The sequence below is a fragment of the Dendropsophus ebraccatus genome, chromosome 6 (assembly GCF_027789765.1).
Source record: "Dendropsophus ebraccatus isolate aDenEbr1 chromosome 6, aDenEbr1.pat, whole genome shotgun sequence".
In the NCBI taxonomy this organism is placed as follows: domain Eukaryota; kingdom Metazoa; phylum Chordata; class Amphibia; order Anura; family Hylidae; genus Dendropsophus; species Dendropsophus ebraccatus.
Window position 1 is genome coordinate 115,355,685 of NC_091459.1, and position 25,343 is coordinate 115,381,027.

Below are 25,343 nucleotides of genomic sequence, written 5' to 3' on the forward strand. Positions count from 1 at the left end.
CGTTTCAGGGAGCATATTTACTCCCTGAAAACGGGTATAGGAGCTACAAGACTAATTAATCATATGAAGGAGAGCCATGATAATGATTTTTCAGTTCTAAGATATGCCGGCATAGAAAGAGTCTCCGGTAAGATAGGGCAAGACAGACAACGCTCACTTTTAAGAACTGAACTACTGTGGATCATACGTACAGAGGCGGAGGGCCCTGGAGGTCTAAATGAAAGAGTAGATCGTAACCTCCTGTAGTATCGATGTGCAATATCTACAATGGATCTGTGGTTTTATAAATATTATGTATACTTGTTTGTTTTCACTAATCACTGTCACATGATTCTGACGTCATAGTAAATTAAGATATTTAAATAACGTGATGACGTGGAAAGGAGGGTGGTCCGTAGAAGCGCCGGAAAAGAGGCGTGAAACAGCCTGTCACCTTACCTCCATGGCGTCTGCCGCCGCACTATCTGCACCTTGTCCAGCACTTTTTGTCCAGTGTTTTTAACAATGATGGAAAAATAAAGATAAAGACAATTTCTACGGTGAGTGCAGTTCAATTTCTTTCTCCTTTTTTATGAGCTTACTGTATAGTGCTGGCCTATATAGGACCAAATTTTACGGCTACAGGTCCTTACTCCTAGTAGCTATAACCACACAATGAGGACTAGTCATGAGACGTAGTCATAAAATGACTGCTATCCTATCAGGGGGGGTGACGGACAGGCTGCTAAATAAATGTGCACATTCAACTACCTGTCCATCACTGCAAATAGGGGTCTATGGGGATCTTACAGCTGTCACCATGCATACGTTGTATATTACAGCTCTGGAGCCAAACAGGCATTAAAAAAAAACATTGTGCTGAAGGGTAACAAAATAAAACATAAGGAAACAAAACCAAAAAGTACAGAAAAATATAAAGGAACTCCACTCAATATCTGTAACCCCCATGCAGTGATATAGGCGGCTGTGTACTTGATCCGATAACTATTCATCATCCTGCTTATTTTAGATTTAAAAGGGACTCGTGATCAGTCCAACAAGACTGTTCTTTATATCATCTTTACATCTCACGAGTGCCCTTATTCCAATAGATTTTTTTACTTTATTGATATGCGCTCCTCCTCCTTCAAAGATATAAAGTTTAAAATATTTGGATGACTCCATTCTTACTGAAATGTAGGGCAAAATGGGGTGTGATTAGGCATTTAAAATCCAAACCCCCCTAAGCAGGCTCCACATACCCTGAGCCCGATTCATGGCCTTTCTGCCTCATAATCAAACCCAAGCCTGATTCACATCCCCTCAACCTTACATTCATACTCCCCAAGTCTGATTTACACCCTCTCAACCTTATATTCATACTCCCCAAGCCTGATTCACACCCTCTCATAGAAACATAGAAGATTGTCGGCAGAAAAAGACCACTGGGTCCATCTAGTCTGCCCTTTTAGTATTTTCTTTCTTATTATCTTAGGATAGATATATGTCTATCCCAGGCGTGTTTAAATTCTGTTGTTGTAGATTTACCAACCACCTCTGCTGAAAGTTTGTTCCAGGTATCTACTACTCTTTCAGTAAAATAATATTTTCTCACATTGCTTCTGATCTTTTCCCCAACTAACCTCTCACTGTGTCTTGTTCTTGAGCTCAGTTTTTTTTTTACTAAAAACACTTCCCTCCTGAACCTTATTTAGTCTTTTAACATACTTAAAGATTTCAATCATGTCCCCCCTTTCCCTTCTTTCCTCCAGACTATACAGATTCAAATCTTTAAGTCTTTCCTGATATGGTTTATGCCTTACACCCCTCTCAACCATAATTATATATACATATATTTATTCACGCTCCCCAAGCCTGATTCACACCCTCTCAACCACTTATATATTCACTCTCCCCAAGCCTGATTCACACCCTCTCAACCTTATATTCCTACTCCCCAAGCCTGATTCACACACCCTACCCTCAGGCTTATATTCATACTACCCAAGCCTGATTCACACCCTCTCAGCCTTATATACACACTCCCCAAACCCGATTAACAACTACTCAACCTTACATTTATACTCACCAAGCCTGATTCACACCCCCTCAGCCTTATATTCATACTACCCAAGCCTGATTCACACCCTCTCGGCCTTATATACAAACTCCCCAAGCCTGATTCCCACTGCCTTCAACCTCATATTCATCCTCCCCAAGCAGTATTCATTGCCTTTCATCCTCACCTACACTCCCCTAAGAATAGCATTCACGCCCCTTTTAGCAAACACTCCCACCCATTTGACTATACAATTCTATTTCATTAGCTAGGGCTAACACGCAAAATGCCTATAGCACCCCAATTCTTATGCAACCTATTACTATCCAACACCCACCAAACTCCTAAATCCTGCCTCACAATTACCCTCATTGGAAAGGCCCTACACCATGTGACACCACTACATACAAGAACCCTACTGTACCCCTGTTCAGTGGCCGCACTTGAGTTTGTCACAAGCAGCTCTGGACTGCGTACAAGGAGTGTTTGTTGTGGATGTATAATTTAGCATGAGAAACAGGAAGAGCGAGAATGCCATCATATGCCTGGGATCGAGAAAGATAAAGAATTCATGTTTCATCTCAATAAGGGCCAACAAAGGAAAGCTATATTTTGATAAATAGAGCCATCTAGACAAAAATGATTGCCACTCGATGCATTTCTACTGATACAAAGGCCGCAGTGAAAGGGCTCACCAGCTGTTGAAATGCTAAATACTATTAGGCTAAGGGGCCCTGAAAAGCTTTCTGTGCAGAAACCACCACAGATACTTCAGCCAGCTTGAGGGAAAGAAGGCCTCTTTTTAGCAATGCTCAAATTGGCAGAACATTTACATTTTTAGCCTGAGAAGAGAATGTAACCCTTATAAAGGCTAAGTATGACCCACAAGTGTGTTTTCTGCAGAGTTAACATTTACAGAAATTGAAGGGTCATATACGACCCTTCTCTCTCCTGGCTGGTTGGACGCTCTACTCTCTCATGGCTGGTTGGACGCTCTTCTCTCTCATGGCTGGTTGGACGCTCTTCTCTCTCATGGCTGGTTGGAACATTTCACGTGGTGGGATTTTCCCGGGCTCGCTTTACGTAACCTGACATCGGCCACTGAAACTGAAAAGATATTTGCCACGCTTAACAGGAGGTCGTGCTCTTTGTTAACCCTGTTTGTTCCCATACAGCGAAACTAAACGTGAAATGCTGGGGTCAACGAAGACATCAGTTATGTCGGCTTTACTCCTCCCTCCAGTGGAACGATACTTTTGGGAAAGATGAAGGGTTTATAGAGGTTATCTAACTTATAAAGTACATCAACAAACTTCTAAAATGTCATTGTATTGGTGGGAATCTGGATGATAAGACCCCCACTGAAGGGACAGAAGCACTCTGCTACATGTGCTGGACCCTTTATCTCTGCTTACCTCCAGAAAGCAAACAGTGTCATGCAAAACTTCTATGTCTATCTACAGTCAACCATTTGCCTTAGTGCTATATGGCACAGGGCCATCGATTATGTACCGTAATTAGGCCACCTGCCAAGTCATCGCTGCAGCCATGTATGCAAATCCAGTGGTGAACTTGGAGGACTGAAGAAGCAGCATGGATGTGGCAGGGAGCGAACAGGTGGGTATAGCTTTATTCTGGTAAAATTTTCATATGTTGGACAACCCCTCTTTAAAAAGGGGTATACTGCTAAACATAACTTTTTATGGGTTGCTGCCCATGGGGAGACTAACAATTCCTTCCATACCTGTTATCTATTCAGTCTCCTTCCCCCGGTTCTGAGCTGCTGCTTTCTGCTGACACAAAACAGTGTGTGGGCTTTTCTCTCTGTCTCCCTTTCCCTGTCACCCACTTCCAATACATCTGATGTAAATAAGGCCCTATTTGCAATTCTGAAGGAACTATGTAATTGCCAGGAGCCATAATCACAGTGAGTTCATTAGCAAATTGACCTCAGATTAAGCCTCCCAGCATTAAGGCCCTATTCCACCAACAGATCTGACGACAGATTATCTGCCAAAGATTTGAAGCCAAACCCAGGAGTGGATTTGAAAAGAGGAGAAATCCAGTCTTTCCTTTATGACCTGTTCTCTGATTATAGTCTGTTCCTGGGTTTGACTTCAAATCTTTGGCAGATAATCTGTCGTCAGATCTGTTGGTGGAATAGGGCCTTTACAAAGAAGCTACAAAGTTGCAGATACAGCCAGTCAGGGACTTGTTTACATCAGCCTTCTCAGAAGGGAGGGGGTAGGAGAGGGAGACAGAGAGAAAGGCTCACACACAGATTTTTGTGTCTTCGGTAGAAAGCAGCAGCTCAGAACTGGGGGTAGGAGACTGAGTAGATAACAGGTACGGAAGGAATTGTTCTTCTCAACATGGGCAGCAACATATCAAAAGTTATGTTTGAATGGAATACCCCTTCAAAGTCCTATACACATGAGTTGGCTAAACCCACTGATTTCTTTAGGACCATCTAACTCAACTATGAACAAGAGATTTTGCGGACTTTAATTCAAATAAATGTTGAGCAAAAGGAGGATCCAGAATGTAAAATTGTACAATAAGTTATCATAGTAAATGCCTTCCGAAGACCCACAATACCGTATATGAACCAGTGTAATAAACAAAATGCTCCTGCAGACATACAAATTATGGGTCCTTGTGAGAATCAGGCTCAAAAATTCTTAAGAAAGCTTTCCCAGTATAAAGGATAAAAGTATAAAGGTTATACAATGAGAATAGTTACGGTTACAGAAGCGCCAAACCAAGGCCAAGCTAAAACTACGTCGGGGTTCTTGAAAAGATAGTAACTGCAGACTACTGTGAACTGTTTAGTACCGGAGAGGTAGACTTTACAACCAGTAACAACGTACAACTGGTTTTAGGGTAAACAAAATGAATCCTGTAACATATGCCGAATAAAAAGTCCATCTGCTCCAGCTCACAAGCCAAATGGAGGTGGCCGTATCTTGGAGTCAGGACTCTGGCGTATGCCCATACCATGGAGTATAACACAGTGATAAAACGTACCACACATAGAGACAGATAGTGGAGGAGTCCACCTATCTATCCAATCCCAATGGCTGTAATTGTCAATGACGAGTTAATGCGACAGACACAAAATAAATCTCCAGGGTGTGAAGGTGCAGGGAGAGGGGCCAGTTCATAGAGAAACTAAGACTCCATCTTCTTATCTACAACTCATCCTGTGGTTATCAACGTCATTATCAAAAAAAAAAAAGAAGAATTTAAGTCCATTCACATGTACAGGATCTGCAGCAGATTTGATGCTAAGTAACTAAACAATAGAGCACAGCATAAAATCTGCTGCAGATCCTGTATGTGTGAATGGATCCTTAAAGTTAAAAAAAACCCATAAACTATTATTGGTCCATGCTTAGCTCTTCACGTGCAGCCCATTTTATACGGAAGCAGGCACAGTTATGGTGTGCTTCATGGCTATACAGAGGCATAAAGACTGCCTAAGGCCCTGTAATGTAGACTTGTGAGGACTCATTGTGCTGCTGTACACAGGACTGTCATGTGCTAAAGCCATAAAAAGAAATATTCATCTCCACCCAAACTGTTTTTCCATCCACATGTAAACTTTCTTTCCTAATGGACAAGACAGGCGGAACACTTACATTTCGCCTATGAGCTGAACACACTAAAGAGGGGTCCTTCGCCTCTATATCACTATAGCGCACCCTCAGAGGCAGCAGCAGCATGGAGGAGGTTATAGAGCAATCCTTAGGAGTGTAAGCTGTGAATCCAGCACTGTGGTGAGACCTAATACACAATATAATATACTAACATGGGCAAATAGTATTACTATCGAATATGCTTCGTGGATTTTGTGGTGTTTTTTTTTTTTTTTTTTTAAAGCTTCCATTAAATTTTATTCTGAGCTTCTATGGCAGTGATTTTCAACCAGTGTGCCGTGACATATCACATGGTCGGGTGTGCCGAAGGGAAAGTTCCCCAAACTATGGTGCCACTGTAAAACAGGAGAAAACAATGGGGGAGAGAAACCTGGGGATGGGGGAGAAACAGCGGAGAGAAGCAGGGGGGAGAGAAGTATGGTGGAGAGAAGCATGGGGGAGAGAAGCACAGGAGAGAAGCAGGGGGGAGAAGTATGGTGGAGAGAAGCAGGGGGAAGAAGTATGGTGGAGAGAAGCAGGGGGGAGAAGTATGGTGGAGAGAAGCAGGGGGGAGAAGTATGGTGGAGAGAAGCAGGGGGGAGAAGTATGGTGGAGAGAAGCAGGGGGGAGAAGTATGGTGGAGAGAAGCACAGAAGTGAAGTAGGGGGGATAAGTATGGTGGAGAGAAGCACAGGGGGGAGAAGAAAACAGGCCCAGGTTTCACACTGAGTATAAATACATTTAGAATCTATATTATTAACTATATGTATAATATGTACTGTTTTAGTGTCATTTTGGGCCATTTTGGTTGGTGGCGTGCCCCGGGATTTTTTAAGTATAAAAAGTGTGCCGCGGCTCAAAAAAGGTTGAAAATCACTGTTCTATGGGACTAGGACAAACCACACTTAAAAAGCAAAACTTTTTTTAGTGAGGTACAACCATGTGTTTTTTGCCCATGTGAAAAAGCTTGAAGCTTCTGGGGACAAGTACAAGATTGTGGGGGGTAGTGAAAACACAGTGAACAGGACCAAGGGCAGACTGCTCTGTAAATTGTGAAGTGGTTGTGCTGTGTTAGGGACCTTTTACCTGGGCTGAAGATAACTGATCGGTTAGATCGACAATCGTTTGATAAGCCTTCACAAGGATAGATAAATTGTGTAGTCAGGCTACAAATAATCATTTGATCTGTCCATGTAAAAGGGTCTTTAGTAGAGATAAGCGCAACTCAAGCATGCTCGAGTCTGATTGGTCAGCATTTAATTACCATGGCTGAAGAACTTGCAGCCCTAGGGAGTCCAAGAAAACATGGATACAGCCTATGGCCTATGGCTGTATCCATGGTTTCCTGACAGACTTAGGGCTGCAGCCAACTTCTCCAGCCACCTCTAATCAGTTTCCCAGGACTGGATCCATCTTTTCTCAGCACCCGGGGAGGAGCGGCATGGAGCAGAGCAGACTTCAAAGCCGCACCCTGATGAGCAGAATGTCGATAGGAACAAAGCGCTTCGCTCTTAGGGTATATGCATACAAAGTAAAGCTCACTGACATGACAATTCTTTGGGCGGACAGCGGAATCCACCCGAGCATATAAATGGAGCTGGTGGAGAGGGAAGAGGGAGTGCAGGGACAAGTTTTTGGCGACAATTTCTCTGTGTGCATCTACCCTTACTGTAGATTCGCTCATCTCTAGTCTTTACTACTCCACTGAGATCCCATAAAAGCGAATGTACAGCCATTTCCAACCCTGTTATATGCATATGCTGACAGCAGATCAGTGAAGGTGCCTGGTGCTAGATGTCCATAACAAGCTTGTGATGGTTTAATCCCACCCCCTCAAACAACCATCAGGTCCTTCCCCCTTCTAGCGATCACTAGGGGTCCCCGAATCTAGCGTTTATTGATAATTACGGGGAAACCCCTCATAATAACTAGCATAATCTACACAACTCATCTTATTAAATTTACCGAAGAATGGGGGCAAACCATCATATATCCGGGATAGGATTTCATAATATTAGGCTTCATCTGGTAAAGGGAGGGGTTATAAAAAAACATGCAATAATCTCCATTTTTACATCACTCTTTTATCTTGTATGATACAAAAAAAAAATCCCTCCAATGATTTAGACAAAAGCTTTTAACTCAACACATAATTGCATCAAAATTACAATAATTGTCCCAATTAAAATAATCCTGAATGAACAGTTTGTCATCTTAATGTTCGGATGGTTTATAGAAGGATCTACTTAATTAGCTGAAATTACTTTCCAGTGTTGGTATCAAATGTCATTTGTTAAAAGTTGAACGATTTAGAAAATAATTTAACCAAGCAATTTCACAAAACACCAAGAAGTAACGTTTCCCTTTTTCAGCTGAATAAAGCAAGCAGATGTATCATCAAATTACTATAAAAACAAATGAGGCTTTTTATGGAAAAAATAAATTTTACTACTTGCAAAGAAGAAAAAAAAAAAAACTGAAAAAAAAAACAATGGAAAAAACCCCCGAAAACAACATTTTCCAATTGTTTCACCAAATTTGAATTTCTTAATAATAAAAATAAGCGTGTTATGGTTTATCTCCTGCTGCTGCTGTAAATACAAGATGTTCCTGCCCCCGCATGCTATGACGGAGTAGGATGGTACCTTGTTATTAGATGCCGAACACGCAATCAGGTAATGGCGCTATACGTCCTGGGCTGCAGCTGGGCCATTTGTGTACATTACAAAGTGCTCGACTAAAAATGGAGGCATTAACCATCCGTCGCTATTAAATCTAACAGAACGCAGGCTTCGCTTTCTCGAGGTCCATGTGGAAAATTGGTTCGGAATGGCCATGTTTATTTCATAGCTGTATGTTTTGTGGAGGCAAGAACGGTCAGCTGTGCCTGCTGGAGAAATAAAGGCGACTGTGGCCGTCCAGTCACCCACAGAACACCGGGCCCTGGTGCCGCTCATTATGGTCCGACGGCGGGGAACAGACGGGTAGATTCATCTAACAGTCGCCATACGTCTGCTTGCTCAATCCCTGCACTGGAGGTGAAAGACCTTCTCAAAGCATCATGTCAAAAGTTGTCGAGGGGAGCTGTGCACAACAGCATTCTGTATTTCCCTGCTGTCAATCATGGCAAAAGGAGAGAAATATGGTACAGGCAGGAGTCGGATAGGAAGTATAACACAAAGAATAGCCACCGGTCAGGATACAAGGGAATACAGCAAGAATAGCAGAAAGACACATTAGCTATGTGTACAGAAATGCAACAACACTCAGGCAGGGAGGAGCAGGCGGAGCTAGTTTAAACTGATGCAGGTGGCTCTGCATTGGCAAACTGCAGTAGCATGTGGAGACATGCAAGCCTCTATAAATCCAGAGAAGGCGTCAACACACCCTAGTGGCCAGGGGTACGATTGCAGCAGGGGTCAGAAGGAAGACAACACCAGACAAGTGGATGCTGAAAGAGGGGAGCAGCCCTGGAACCAGTGTAGAGTATAGCAAAGGACCAGACTGGGCAATGGTGGAGAGCAGGAATGGGACCTGGACAGTGCCGCAGGTGATGAGTAACGAGACTCAGCAGTCAAGCTCTGTTAAAATCCTTTTGGATTGTGGCACATGTAGTGAGTCAGCTGCTTAGGCTAGGTTCACACTGCGTTTTCAGCATCCGTTTAACGGATCCGTTTTTTTTAACGTCCAGAAAAATAGGGTCAGCAACGTTTTTTGGTCCGTTTTGGTCCGCCAAAAAAAACGGATCCGTTTTTTTTTATAATGGAAGTCAATGGAAAAACGGATGCACACAAATGAATCCGTTTTTTGCAATCCGTTTTTCATGCGTTTTTTGCAAAAAAAACGGATGCGTTAAACGGATGCTGAAAACGCAGTGTGAACCTAGCCTTAAGCTGGAAGATTTACCAATCATGTGTTGCTACCCAAAAGCACAGCGTTTAACAGGACCCAGCTACGGAAGCCAAGGCCTGACAGTCACTCAAAACGGGAGCTGGTGCGGGATAAGAAAAGAGAAGTGTTTCGGCTAAGGAAACTCTAATGCCTTGACCACGCCCCTCTGACACTTCACTGTGGCACAAAAGGAGAATTTTTACCTATTTGGCACCACAGACAGCTAGAAAAAGTACTGGGTGTCTTGTTGCACTAATACGTATATTACACTGGCTGGCTGGCGATTTTCAGATTAATATTTCACTTAGGCTACTTAACATTGTGTTTGCACTGTAAATTGGCCATAATGAAAATGAAAGCTCCCAATGCATACAACAAAATGTTTAACACTTCTTCTGGAATGTGAGTTAACGGGGTATTCCAATCTCAGCCCGTTAACCCCTATCCATATCTGCATGGCGGCCATGCACATCTGCACTCCACTCACTGTGGGGACTTTGTGTTCCCACTCTCTGGATCTATGGAATTCTTTTTTTCTTTCAAATCATCTGTCAGTAAGTTATTAAAGAGTAACTGTCATGTTTTTTTTTATTGCAGAAATCAGTAGTATAAGCGATTTTAAGAAACTCTGTAATAGGTTTCATCAGCCAAAAAAGCCTCCTGTACTCAAGAAGCAATCTCCCAGCCTCCCCCCCTGACTTCTTGTCTGTGAATTATCAGGCAAACTCGTCTTCATTACAGAGAAGCCAGTGAAGACGGGCTCTGCTCTCTCCATTGTAAGCCTATGAAGGGGGGAAGGGCCGAGGGAGATGAGGGAGCAGGAAGAGGTGACATGAAGGTCAGCTGTTTGTAGACTCTCTGGGCACCTAAACCGCAGGATTCTGGGGTCAGAAAGGTCTGTGCTTATCTATGAACTTACTGAGAGAAGATTGCAGGGTGTTGTGCTGTGCAGGACTGCTCCGTGCTCAGTCACTCCTAACAGCCCCTCCCCTCTCCATAGCCACATAATGGAGACAGAAATCCTGCTTCATCTGATGTGAGGGGGGAGGCTGGGAGATTGCTTTTTCACTACAGAAGGAAACTCTTTTAGTACATAAAACCTATTACAGAGTTTCTTAAAATCGCTTGTACTGTTGATATTTAATGTTTTCAGAAAAATGACCCTGAAATGAATGTTACGCTTTAAGCTTTGTAATTTACTTCTACTTCAAAATGGAAAGTCTTTCAGTACTTATCAGCTACTGTATGTCCTGCAGAAAGTAATACAGTGGTGCCTTGGATTATGAGCATAACTTGTTCCAGGACCGCGCTTGTAATCTAAATTTACTCTTAAATCGTAGCAAATTTTCCCATAAGAAATCACCGATATGGAGATAATTGGTCACATCTCAAAATAATGATTTTTTTTATTCTGAATAATATGTAAAACAAATGAAACAAACATTCAGAAACAGCTGAATATGTGATATTATAAGTTACTGTACAGTATAGCAATCAGAATGTGGTGTATAATGTATAGTAAGGGCATAAACCTGAAAATACAGCAGCAGTTTGTAGATATAGGATGGAACTGCAGATCCCCATAACGCAGGAGCGTAGTACAACAGGCTAGAATAGAGGAGCAGGGCTGCTGTCAGAGGTCTGTGTGGTCACATGACAGCAATGGGAAAGGTGTGTGTGTTCAGAATGGACCAATTAGGAAGTGAGAATCACAGAGCTGTGCAGGAGGATAGTGACAGAAACTTTTCTATACAGCAGTGAGAAAGGCTGAGTGTAAGTGCAGGCACATTATAGCAGCAGTGTGTATAGCTGACTGTAAGTGCAGGCACATTATAACAGCAGTGTGTATAGCTGACTAAGTGCAGGCAGATTATAGCAGCAGTGTGTACAACTGAGTGTGAGTGCAGGTAGATTATAGCAGGAATGGAGAGGATGGGAAACACAAGGGCTGACACAGACTGCAGGGAGCAGGAAGGAATGAGCAGGACATATGTGGGCACAGTATAGCAGCACACTCTGTCCAGGGAGAGAGGGGTTACAGCTATAAAGAGATTACCTCCACAGTCCTGTCCCCTGAAGCAAGCCGCAGCCCGAAGTGGATCTGCTATGATTTAGAAGGTGAGGGAGACTTCCTGGGCCAGTGTACAGGGCTGTAGACCCCCCTATGCAGACCATGCCCCTTCCCCACTCCCCCTCCCACCCAGAACAGGGAGCTCTTAAACAAAGTTACAATTTTGAAAAACTGTGAGCTCTTCTTGCAAAACGCTCTTAATCCAAGTTACTCTTAAACCAAGGTACCACTGTATATGCTTTCCAGTCTTACACGGTGCTCTCTACTGCCACCTCTGTCTGTGACAGTAACTGTCCAGAGCAACAACATATCCCTATAGAATACCTCTCCTGCTCTGGACAATTCCTGACATGGACAGAGGTGGCAGCAGAGAGCACTGCCTGCAAGACATACAGCGGCTACTAAGTAGTGGAAGACTTGACATTTTTACATAGAAGTAAATTACATATCTGTATAATTTTCTGACTCCAGTTGATTTGAAAGAAGGAAAATTTCTTTGGAGTTCCCCTTTAATATAACTGTCCGGGAAATTCATCTCCATTTTTTCATCTCTCTCTATAGATCCCTTTGGTCACGCATTTTCCCAGAATATTGCATCCGGGCTCAGACTTCACATCAAACTCTGTATCCATTTTCTACATTCACTGGGTGGGTGTCTGAGGCCTTGAGACACTGGTTTCTGTTATGCAACTGTGTTGTTCTAGTAGAGAAGAATTCCTCAGATGGAGTGACCGGTGACAGCCTTGCAGGGACAGTCCGAGGACAACCACAAAATGGGGTTTTGTAGAAATATGCAGGACAAACATGTTCTATTTATAAGACGTGTTTATTGTGCTTGGACCCATCTATAACAGATCACAAGTGTGACTCGTGGCCCGTCAGGGTGTATACAAAGTCACATATCTAATACCTCCAGATTGTACTGCATACCACCAGTACAACTTTGTGCACATCAGCATTTATAGTCAGCGACAACTTTTAACACTTTCTTTTTATGTCCAACATTTTTAGCAGGGGTTTCATAGCAGTCGTAGCTTTATTCTTCCCAAACATGTCTCCAAACCTGCAGTACATGTACAACCCAACACTATATTTTTTTATTGAACTGCATAATAAACCAGACTTCAATAAGCTACCCCTAGAGGTGGCTGCTGGCAAACAGAATTATTTAAAATTAACTTGATTTCTACCAGGACCTGGACCTATCCCCAGAATGGGCATCCCCTAACCCTGACCCACCTGATGAGGGATCCAGTAAATAAAAAGGGGGCCATGCTTGGCCAAGGCTCTCTACATTTACTTCTATGGGGACAGACCAGAGGTTGGGAACTGCGGATATCCGGCATTTATGGTATAGGCTGTGAAGAGATTTTAAGCCAAACATGAAAATAGGTCAAAGAGGACAATAAAAGTGGAAAGAAGAGACCTGTACAGTACCCACTCCTCTGTCTGGCTCTAAAAAATTGACTCCAAAAGCAATTTTATAGCATAAAATGGGCACCATCACTTTAAAAACAATTGCCGAGACATGCCAATAGTTTGGATGGGTCAGGGTCCCCTGCTAGAACAGGGAAGTAGTGTGGGATAAGCACATTATTCTCTCCAAGCTCTGTGCTAAAATAACTCATAATGTAAGTTTATGGGGCTGTCTAGTTTCATGCACACTTCCTTTTAGAAACAGATGGGGGCCCAAACACCCATCCCACAACTAATCAAAGCTCTTCTCATGGCTCTAGGACAATATGATTTCAAAGGAGAAGTCCGGCGGAATTTTTTATTGAAGTATTGTATTGCCCCCAAAAGTTATACAAATCACCAATATACACTTATTACGGGAAATGCTTATAAATTGCTTTTTTCCCTGCACTTACTACTGCATCAAGGCCTCACTTCCTGGATAACATGGTGATGTCACTTCCTGGATAAAATGGTGATGTCACTTCCTGGATAAGATGATGTCACGACCCGACTCCCAGAGCTGTGCGGGCTGTGGCTGGTGGAGAGGATGATGGCAGGGGGATGCTCAGTGTCCCTCCAGTCCCCTGTGTCCCTCAGTGTCCCCCTGTCATCATCCTCTCCAGCAGCCACAGCCCGCACAGCTCTGGGAGTTGGGTCGTGACGTCATCATTTTATCCAGGAAGTGAAGCCTTGATGTAGTAGTAAGTGCAGGGAAAAAAGCACTTTATAAGCATTTCCCATAAGTCTATATTGGTGATTTGTATAACTTTTGGGGGCAATACAATACTTGGATAAAAATTTTTGCTGGGCATCTCCCCTTTAAGCTCCTGTAGGTTTGAAAGCAGAGGACACAGGGAGTATCAGACTACACAAGATCTGCCTGTAGTCTGTTGCCTTGGAGATACGAGTCTACATATACACTACATAAGGAAATAGACTTGATTAAAATAAAAATTGAAAGATGACTTTGAAAAAATAAAAACATTGCAACAATGTCCACATGCCCAAAGACGGCATACAATGAAAGTACACAAATATGTATGTAATCACATCTGGTGGGCTAAACTGAAGGAGTCACTGTCGTGAAATTTTTTTGGGAGAAATCAATAGTCCAGGCGATTTTAAGAAACTTTGTAATTGGGTTTATTAGCCAAATATGCCATTATCTGCATTTAAAAAGACTTTTCCCAGGTCCCCCCCTCCTCTCCTTTCTGTCATCCACTGCAAAAAAAATCAGGAAATTGTGAAATGTTGCATCAGACACAACCCTGTCTGTTCTATAGAGGGGGGAGGGGGGGAGGAGGGAGTTAGCCGGCAGCAGAGAGCAGAGAACAAAGGATTACACAAACATGGAGCTGGGTGAAGCTGTATTCAGAGGACAGAGAGGTCAGTGCTGACTGTCAGAAAAGATAGGCGGTGATGTATTTGTAGATTAACTCTTTGTTGTCCTGTTTTGGTGTTTTATTTCCCTCTCTCCATAGGAGAACAATGAAGACAGGGGGGAGAGCTTCAAACTGCTTTTTCATGATAAAAATTCATTTTTCGGCCAATAAACCCAATTACAAAGTTTCTTAAAATCGCCTGGACTATTGATTTCTGCAAAAAAAAAAAAAATCACGACAGTGACTCTTGAAAGAGAAGCAGATCATTGAAAATTTGTTTCGATGGACAATCTCTTGTTGCGGAGCCATTTTTTTCCTCCTAAACATGAATGGTGGTGAAAACATAGATCTTATTCATTTCAGTCTCCGTTTGCTGATTTGGGGAAATTTGGCTGCACGGAAATTATGGTGAAAGCAACTTTTAAGGACTTGCTCACATTCAGACAAGTGGACAGGAGACGGGATTATCAAAGTGAATATACCACTTTCCATAGTCACTTTATATATATATATATATATATATATATATATATATATATATATATATATATATATATATATATATATATATAACCTGGTCGGCGCATAGATCACTGTGACGCTATAGGTTTTTTAAACCGACACCAGGTTCCCGCCATCTGTGCCGGTTTCGCTAAATGCATATAGGGCCGTTGGGTGCACTGGAGGCGGGCCCAGTGCCCCCAGTGCATTGATATCTCCTCCCCTGGGTGATGCGGCTCCTTCAGAATCAAGTCTGGCTGCTTCATCCAGGGGAGGAGATATTGCTACACTGGGGGGCGCTGGGCCTCCACTGCATCGAGAGGCCCTATTTGCATATAAAGAAACCGGGGCAGGTGGCAGGAACAAGGCAGCGTTTTCAAAAACGGTCGGTGCCCCCAGGATCTCCAAGCCATATAAATTTTATTTTAAATTATGGGAAGTGGTACATTCCCTTTAATATTACATCTATCAGTACTAATGATTGTTATATACTAATTTCTACGGACAGTGTATGACATTGTAAGTATAAGTAGAGTTATCCTCCCCCTTCCCGTAACTAAACTCATGATCTGTATTCTAACGTGACGCCAGCGTCCACTAGGCAGGGAATCATCATGTTCTCTTCTACAAACCATCGCTCTTTAGGTTAGTCTGCAATGTAATATACTATATGCTAGAGCTGTCACTCAAGAGCAGGACGTAGGGGATGGGAAGGCATCATACACTGCCATGCTGCCCCAAGTGTTAAAACATGTTGTAATACAAGTCCTCTTTCTGCATGAGTGGGAATCTATTCTGGCCCCTGCAGCCTTTGGCCCCTACATGAACGTACAAGGGATTGTACAATTCCGCCTCATATACCCAGCAGGGATGTCTGATAAGCATCTTATAAAAAGACAATCCAATTTAGCTAGTTTATGTGCTGTAGAAAAACCTGCAGCTTGTAATGGCGGTGATGCACCAAGAGCTGCGCTCCTCTCTAGGACCTCCGGGCACACGCCTTATCTATTGATGCTGGCTGTGAACCTTGAGCTGCACGAGAGGTCACCACATTTATCTGCAATTACTCATTTTCCAAGTGTTTCGCCTGTAGGATCAGGATGGAAAATATTCGCGAGGCAAAGGGCAGGGACGGCACAGGAGAAGAGCCGGCAGCGGCAGGATTTAACTATCCACTTTAAAGGCTGTTGTCTCCCATCTGCTCCGGGCGAGAGGCGAGGAGGAGCACAGCAGACCTGCACAGACGGAGACTGTATATTTATTTATTTCACTAATGCCTCTCAGGCCCGCAATCCACAAGAAAATCCCGGCTAAACCTCTTATTCACTCATTAAAGTAACTCACGGGGATATTGAGATTCCAGAGAGCCCCAGCAACAGGGCACAAGTAAAGGGTCAATGCCGAGCAAACTAGCCAAAGAAAGGACAGCAGGTATATGGAGAGAACTCACAGCACACATGGCTATACAGCTACCACTGGGCTCAATACTAGTTTTAGAAATCTAACAACTGCTTAAGTCAACAGTATAAGCAAAATGAAAGGGGTTATCCAGCATTAGAAAAACATGGCCACTTTCTTCCAGAGACAACACAACTCTTGTCACAGTACAGGTGCGGTTTACAATTCAGCTACATTTACTTCAATGGAATGGAACAGAGTTGCAAAACCTGCACCCAAACTGGAGACAAGAGTGGTGCCGTCTCTGAAAGAAAGTGGCCACGCTGGATAATCCCTTATTTCTAGTATACCTTATCAGCTAAAATGATTTGTTCTCCATTAATCAGGCACACTCCTTTACCCCGACTCCTAAGCTCATAATTCACTCACAAACCGCTCAAGTACCTCTTGGCAGAAGAGGCACACTTCGCAGAAGAATCAGATTACATGCTGCCCATGGAAGTCTATGAAGAGGGAAAGGAGATAGTTGCAGACGGAGACAGAGGAGACATAGAAGCTGCTGAAAGCTCTTGTGTTATACACTCACCGGCCACTTTATTAGGTACACCTGTCCAACTGCACGTTACCACTTAATTTCTAATCAGCCAATCACATGGCGGCAACTCAGTGCATTTAGGCCTGTAGACATGGTCAAGACAATCTCCTGCAGTTCAAACCGAGCATCAGTATGGGGAAGAACGGTGATTTGAGGGCCTTTGAACGTGGCATGGTTGTTGGTGCCAGAAGGGCTGGTCTGAGTATTTCAGAAACTGCTGATCTACTGGGATTTTCACGCACAACCATCTCTAGGGTTTACAGAGAATGGTCCGAAAAAGAAAAAACATCCAGTGAGCGGCAGTTCTGTGGGCGGAAATGCCTTGTTGATGCCAGAGGTCAGAGGAGAATGGGCAGACTGGTTCGAGCTGATAGAAAGGCAACAGTGACTCAAATAGCCAACCGTTACAACCAAGGTAGGCAGAAGAGCATCTCTGAATGCACAGTACCTCCAACTTTGAGGCAGATGGGCTACAGCAGCAGAAGACCACACCGGGTGCCACTCCTTTCAGCTAAGAACAGGAAACTGAGGCTACAATTTGCACAAGCTCATCGAAATTGGACAGTAGAAGATTGGAAAAACGTTGCCTGGTCTGATGAGTCTCGATTTCTGCTGCTACATTCGGATGGTAGGGTCAGAATTTGGCGTCAACAACATGAAAGCATGGATCCATCCTGCCTTGTATCAACGGTTCAGGCTGGTGGTGGTGGTGTCATGGTGTGGGGAATATTTTCTTGGCACTCTTTGGGCCCCTTGGTACCAATTGAGCATCGTTGCAACGCCACAGCCTACCTGAGTATTGTTGCTGACCATGTCCATCCCTTTATGACCACAATGTACCCAACATCTGATGGCTACTTTCAGCAGGATAATGCGCCATGTTATATAGCTAGAATCATCTCAGACTGGTTTCTTGAACATGACAATGAGTTCACTGTACTCCAATGGCCTCCACAGTCACCAGATCGCAATCCAATAGAGCATCTTTGGGATGTGGTGGAACGGGAGATTCGCATCATGGATGTGCAGCCGACAAATCTGCGGCAACTGTGTGATGCCATCATGTCAATATGGACCAAAATCTCTGAGGAATGCTTCCAGCACCTTGTTGTATCTATGCCACCAAGAATTGAGGCAGTTCTGAAGGCAAAAGGGGGTCCAACCAGTTACTAGCATGGTGTACCTAATAAAGTGGCCGGTGAGTGTATCTCACTCTAGAACAGGATTCACAGCTTACACTGCTATATAATATCCTCTATGCTGCTTTTGAGTGTGTAATATACAGAGGAGCAAGATCCCCCTCTTCTACGCGTGTGTCGTGTACGGGAGACATCATAAGGGCAAGCCTTTGCACACTAGCTCATGTACACGATTCCCTATTCTGAAAAGTGCAAAGAATATAGTTTATAGGTACAGTATATTTATTAGGCAGAGCTTTGTGGAAGTGGGAATGTAATATGATAAAATATAAGAGAAACAAGCAATAACCAGGAGGCTGTGTTACTGCTATGGCAGCATCATAAACCCACCTGTCCTATGCTGCAGTGTCAGCAGTGAACAGACATCACTGCATCATCCTCACCTACATGCTATATGGGCTACCTTACATTCTCACTAAACTTCAAATACACATTGTGTGCAAGCAAGAACTCCATGTATATGTTCAGGTAAACTAGGAGCTGAGATTGATCAGAACTGTACAACACTGCCACCTGCAGGAAATCTACTGTCACTTCAGTTTGGCAAATTTAACCACGTTATATGGCTCCAATTTTCATAAAAACCTTTAGAAACAATGAGTGTCCAAGATATGTTTAACAAATGGTAGCGGGGTATGAAGTTTTTGCGCTGATGGAAGGAACAGGTATGTGCAGTTTATGGATCCTAAAATATAATGGAATGAAATCTAATAACTTAAAAAAAAAGGATTGGCGTGATATTGTATGAAAACGAGCTGCAGCGCTCTGACTATTAAATGTTTTTTGTAAAGACTAGTTGGTGAGCCACAATAATATATATATGCAACTCCTACATAAACTACAACTCCCAGCTTGCTTGGACAGCAAAGAGTTGTGTATGCGGACAGAGGTAACCCGATAGCCACAAGCTTGAGATCACTGTTCCCATACACATTACAGAAAGGAGACATGAAAGCTTCTGATTTCGGCTGGGCTCGCCAACCCTCTAATGTGTATAGAGGCCTCCTGACTCTATAGATCAGGGATGGGGAACCTTCGGCCCTCCAGCTGTGGCAAAACTACAATTGGCTGTCCAGGCATGATGGGAATTGTAGTTTTGCCACAGCTGGAGGGCCGAAGGTTCCCCATCCCTGATCTATAGATGATGTCCTAAGAGAGAAGCATCGGGCATATTGATTGCTCTGTAGCGTTGAACAATTTTGCTTTTCTGCATCCTGCATAAAATAATTTCAGCACGCCACATTTTTAGGGTAGTTTTCCCTTAAAGTCGGTGTCTTACTCTGTTATAATATTGCCACTACATTTTAAAAGAGAAAATCAATTAAAAAAAGATTGATCAAGAGGGTACACAAGTGCCCAAAGTGTTAGGCTATCTAAAGGATGATATGAGCCCTCAAAACCAGGGGGCCACAAGCGTAAAGGGGTATTCCTATATCTCAGATTCTTATGCCTAATCCATAGCATAGGAGTAAATAAGCTGGTTGCTGGGGGGGTCTGACCACCAGGACCCACAATAACCAGAGAATGGTAATGCAATCCCCTCACAATGAATGGAGTGCATAATGGCCTGTACTTTTCCGAGCACAGAACTCTAAACCGCTCAGCACCCCCTTGGAGAATGAATGGGGTGCAGGAGCAATGCGTCCCCATTCTCGGGATCAGTGGGGGTCCTAGTGTTCAGATCCCTAGTGATTAGCTTGACATCCGCTAACCTATGGGCAGGGGATAACAAGCCGTGATGAGAATACTCCTTTAAAGGGGGGGAAACATGAACCAGTTGCATTGCTGTCGGCTTCTGAAATGCTGCTATTAACCTCCTTTTGTTATTTATACATTGCTAGTTTTTGCTATTCGGCAGTTTGGATATTAATGCCAAAAGTGGGCGTAAAAAAAAAGAAAAAAAAGAGAGCAGCATTTCAGAAGGAGCTGATGCATCCACCCGCAGTGCAACCAGATCATGTGTTTTCACCCTTATCATATAATACGCAGGTCAATGGACCTTGATGACCCCTTGAGCACTGCCATCATAATACACAGTGACCAGGACCTATGTCAGTCAGATTATTTCTGTCGTCAAATAATAATCCAGAAGATGTGATAAACAGAGAATATTCATCAACACAAAGTACTATGCTAAAAGGGGATATACCAAGAGTAAAAGTTGTCTCCTGTACACAGAATAGGTGGTAAGTACCTAATGGATGGGGGGTCCGGTAATTCACCGATGCCATTAAGTCTCTATGGGACTTCCAAATATAGCCAAGTACAGCACTGTCCCATAGAAATGCTTCTCTGTTTGTTCAATACACGTTACCTGCCGGTGGGGGTCCCGATTATTATTCGCCCACTGACCAGCAAGTTATCTCCTTATGAGGTTGGGATAACCCCCTTAATACAAAATCTGCTATGACTTCTGGGTTTATCAAAGTAAGAACTTTCTAGCTTTTTGCTCGGTTTTACACATCATCAGGTTCTGTATAAAAAACATCGGCTGCTGGACGGATGGAACAGTAACTAATAAAGGATCAATTCTAAACATCTATGAAGAGTAACCCACCTCTCATATATAGTTTTCAGGGTGGTCTGATCATGGATGGCCTCAGTCTCCTCCAGGTACAGGATCAGCCATGACGTTCTGTATGGCCACTGCTCTGTAAGGTTAATCCATGATGCCAATCTATCCCAATTAAATGTAATCTGATTGGCTCTCAGTAACCTTCCTATAAATAGACAAAAAAAATACAGATGAGACAGATAAGTTCTGCAGCGAGAAGTCATTTTACACAATATATCTGCAGAAACTGGGAAAAAAAATCTATGAATATACAATACATTGTACAGAGGGTTCTGGGAGGGGATGGGGGAGAGAGACCTCAACAAAAATGTGCCAGGTCATGACTGTATGGGCAAAAATATAGGGGACAATTATTTCTATTGAGTGACTGACCCTTCATTCTGCTTTTACAGTCTATGAGAAGGATAAACCATCAGTCCTAAAGGCTGTTAGATTTGTTTAAAAAGGTAAGCAGTCATGTCAAACTCTGGCCCGCAGGCCAAATCGGGCCCATGGTGCCATTATTTTTGGGCCGCCAGGCAATTCAGAATTTAAATTACATCTGGCCTGCCATGGCTACTATATGACACTATGGGGGAGGGCTGGCTACTATATGAGACTACTAGGGAGGGATGGCTACTATATAAGAGACCATGGGGGAGGGATGGCTACTATATAAGAGACTATGGGGGAGGGCTGGCTACTATATGAGACTACTAGGGAGGGCTGGCTACTATATGAGACTACTAGGGAGGGCTGGCTACTATATAAGAATACAGGGGAGGGCTGGCTACTATAAAAGACTATTGGGGAGGGCTGGCTACTATATGGAACACTTGGCGGGCTGGCTAAGATTGGGGCACTATTGGGGAGGGCTGGCTAATATATGAGACTACAGGATGGGCTGGCTACTATAAAAGACTATTGGGGAGGTTGGCTACTATATAAGAGACTATTGGGGAGGGCTGGCTACTTAATAAGAGAATATGGGGAAGACAGGCTACTATATGAGACTATGGGGGAGGCCTAGCTACTATATGATACTATGGGGGAGGGCTGGCTACTATATGATACTATGGGGGAGGGCTGGCTACTATATGATACTATGGGGGAGGGCTGGCTACTATATGAGACTACTGGGGAGAGCTGTCTACTATAAAAAGAGACTATTGGGAAGGGCTGGCTACTATATGAGACTATTGGGGAGGGCTGGCTACTATATGGGAAACTTGGGGGGGGGGGGGGGCTACTATTTGAGCACTATTGGGAGGGCTGGTTAATATGCGGGGAAATTTTGGTTGGGTTGGCTACTACATGGGGCAATATTGGGGGGGGGACTATTACATGGATTTGGGTTCAATCATATCATAGCAATTTATCATATCATTTATCATAGTGCTGGGAGACGCACACCACTGACAGGGCCAGGAATGCCGCACACTGCTCTGACATACTAGGCAAATTTAAAGGGACTTTTATTGGTAGCCCATCTATGGCATGAGCCATCACTGTCTGATTTGATCAGCTGACTGAAGGGGCAGCAGAGTTGCAGCTCATCTTGCACGCTGGGATTTGTAGTTTTGCGGCAGCCATAGGATGAGGATCAGTGGTCTAGGACATTTTCACCCAAACACTTGGAGCATGGGGCCTATGGATAGACTGATCGTATTTGTGCAGATACTAGAGATAATCTCAAGCACGCTCAGGTTAGTTCGAACCCAAGGGTGTGGCATTTGACTACCAATGGATGCAGCCCTAAAGCTGCCTGGAAAACATGGATACTGTCATTGGCTGCACCCATGGTTTCCAGGACTCCCTTTGCTTGTATTTAACTTCTTCAGCCACCGGTTATTATATGCTGCACCCTCAGGTTCGAACTAACCCAAGCAAGATCGAGATTCATCTTAAGCTCCCGTTTACCACCAACTGCATTACCTGTTACTGAAACAATGTTTAGTAACCTCCTCATAGTCTGAGGACTAATGTCACTGAACCAGTCTTCTGTCACCAGCAGTTTGGTGAGGTCGAATGACATCTGACGAGTGATTGTGCGCTGCATCTGCCGCCTTCTATATGTATCCTGAGGAGAGAAGACAATGAAACGAAAAATACATTAACAAACAGATAAGATGCTGATATAGCTGTACGCAAACAGGCACGGGGCCCCTCTAACTTTTATGGCCTGAATTAGGGCTGAGCGATTAATAGAATTAATTTGATTAATTTGCCTAGATTTTGACCTACAGCTCTGACCTCTGACCTACAGGGAGAGCAGTGGCGCTCTGAGCAAGCTGCTCCTCCTGCATGTCAGAGCGCCCTCTGCTGAGCTGCGCGCACACGCCTGGGAGATGGCTGGCGCTACCTGTGGGAGATCGCAGCCACCGCCCGCCTGCACCTAGGAGATCGCCGCCGCCCGTCCCAATCCACCCACTCAACAAAATTGCGGTCCGAGATAGTCACTTGCCTGCCAACCCACAAGATCGCTGCCCACCTGTGCTAGGACATTACCGCCGTCACATCACAGCACTATGAGTAGCAGCAGCAGCAGGGCAATGAGCGGCCCTGGGGGCAGTTTGCTGCAACTTTCTTGCGTGCAGTGAGTAGTTTATAATATTACTGTAATCTGTGTGTATATATAGGTGTGTAGTGACATGAGATCGTCTATAGCGCCTATATACTGTCCACAGTTCAGGTGATTGAGGTTATCAGATAATACATAATTACTGCAGTCTAATGTCATACATGTATACATAAACCTCTGCTGTCTGGTATTATATATATGTATATTCATTTATACATATGTATAAATACACACATATACAGCACCCCTACTCCTGCTACTACTACTACCACCAATACTACTCGCCGTACTTTTGCCACTGCTACCCCCACTCCTGCTTCTACTACTCCCAATACTGCTTCCACTCCTATAGCTACTACTCCAAATACTGCTCTACTACTACACCAATCATAATTAGCAAGATTAGCAAGCGAGATTTTATTTTTTTAAAGTTGAGATTTTATTTTTTTGGCCATATCGCCCAGCCCTAGCCTGAATGTAGTCAGCTAGCGTAGTTCACGTGATCTAGGTTAGGGTCACATTACTTTTTCTGGTCTCACGTCGCAAAGATCACCCCCTCATTAAAGTAGCCACAAAAGTGGCAGGGCTAGAACCATGGAGTCGAGGAAAAAAAACAAAACCAAACATCCTGGATTTATCCTGATATGACCCCATTTACTTGAATGAGCTTTGCAGTCATGTGACAGTGTCAGCACTGTGTCGAATGGAGCAACCAGGAATGCAAAAAGCATTGTATCCTGGACTTTCGGACCAGAGTTCAAACACAAACTCAAAAAGTGATCCGAACACTGTCCACAGCTAAGCATTAAAGTCACTCGGGCCTATACCGGTCTGTGTAGGGAATTATCAGCATACCATTTCCTGACGTATCCATGCCACACAGGACTCTAATGTAATGTGAACCCTGCCTTATAGAGACTTAATGTAGATGTAACGTGCTAAATAGTGCTGAGCGGCAGGACACACGACTTCACATTCTCCTACCCTTCACATTTTAATACTTATTCCTACTTTTGACTACAAAGAAATCCCTTTAAATAACAAACTTTGGAAAAAGAATGAATGGCTGCCTAGTTTCCAAAGTCTGGTGGTTTTGCTTCTCTTTATTGCTGCAGAAACTCAATCCGCGCTGAAAATGTGTTACCAATATTTGTCAATCCAGCGGAGCTAAAAAAAATCTCTGGTTACCAGACCGCAGCTTACCTACCGGCGTCAGGTTCTGTGGGGTTGACAGATCTCTGAATTTACCCAATGTGACATATGTAAACCAGGGTATAATGTGTACAGCACGGCCGCCGGGTGCAGAGGAAAACAGCCCAGCGTTTGTTTAACGCCACATTCCCTAAATTTGGAGAGCAAACCGAGCACTGTGAGGCATGGAAGAAGCCGGCCTGCTCTCCATTTCTGCTGGAACGTGAGCGAGACAGACGTGTGCTTTTTATTTAGCCACTATTATGTCGAGCTGAAGATTCGGTTTTGCTTTTTTTTCCATGAAAATCCTTCTCTATTGGTTTAACCTCCCATTTCCCATCTCTATACAGTGTGTACATTCGGCACAGTACCGGAGTGCTTCTAAAAAGTAATGGCATCCAATTGTAAGACTTATCCTTTCCCTCTTACCCGTCTGTTCAAGGCCGTTTTGCTGCCAAGTTTTGCGGTCTCCGCGAGACTGTGCTGAGAGACTCGACGATCCGTATCTTCATGGCCTCCTATGGAGGGAACAAAACACACACAGGAGTCACAATCACGTCCTCCCATAAAACATAAGCGCGCGCCTCTCGCCATCTTCTAAGTACACCGGTTTGTTGCAAACAAGTGAGGCTCCATATGCAGAACTGCTAATTGCAAAGGCTTCTCTTCTGAAAATATATAAAAAGTATGGAAGGGAAGCCAAGTTATACTGGGTGCTGTTTAAGTGACAGCCCATCAGCCATCTGGTGGAGAAAGGCTGAGGTTACAGCGTACACAGACGGGTCATGAAGAAGATAAGGCATAAAACCAATCCCTCCCCACCCCATCTATGTAGCGTATTTCATT

General features: G+C 43.7%; 1 protein-coding gene across 2 annotated transcripts in view; it reads right to left on the reverse strand.

Moving 5' to 3' along the window:
* Nucleotides 1–25,343, reverse strand: part of KIDINS220 (kinase D interacting substrate 220) — a 99,978-nt gene that overhangs the window by 44,027 nt on the left and 30,608 nt on the right. For both annotated transcript variants that reach the window (XM_069975703.1, XM_069975702.1), the window contains exons 20-22: nt 24,927–25,015; nt 22,661–22,805; nt 20,729–20,891 (exon numbers count right to left, since the gene is read on the reverse strand). In XM_069975703.1, the coding sequence (XP_069831804.1) occupies nt 20,729–20,891; nt 22,661–22,805; nt 24,927–25,015 (397 nt within the window). The remainder of the gene's footprint in view (nt 1–20,728; nt 20,892–22,660; nt 22,806–24,926; nt 25,016–25,343) is intronic.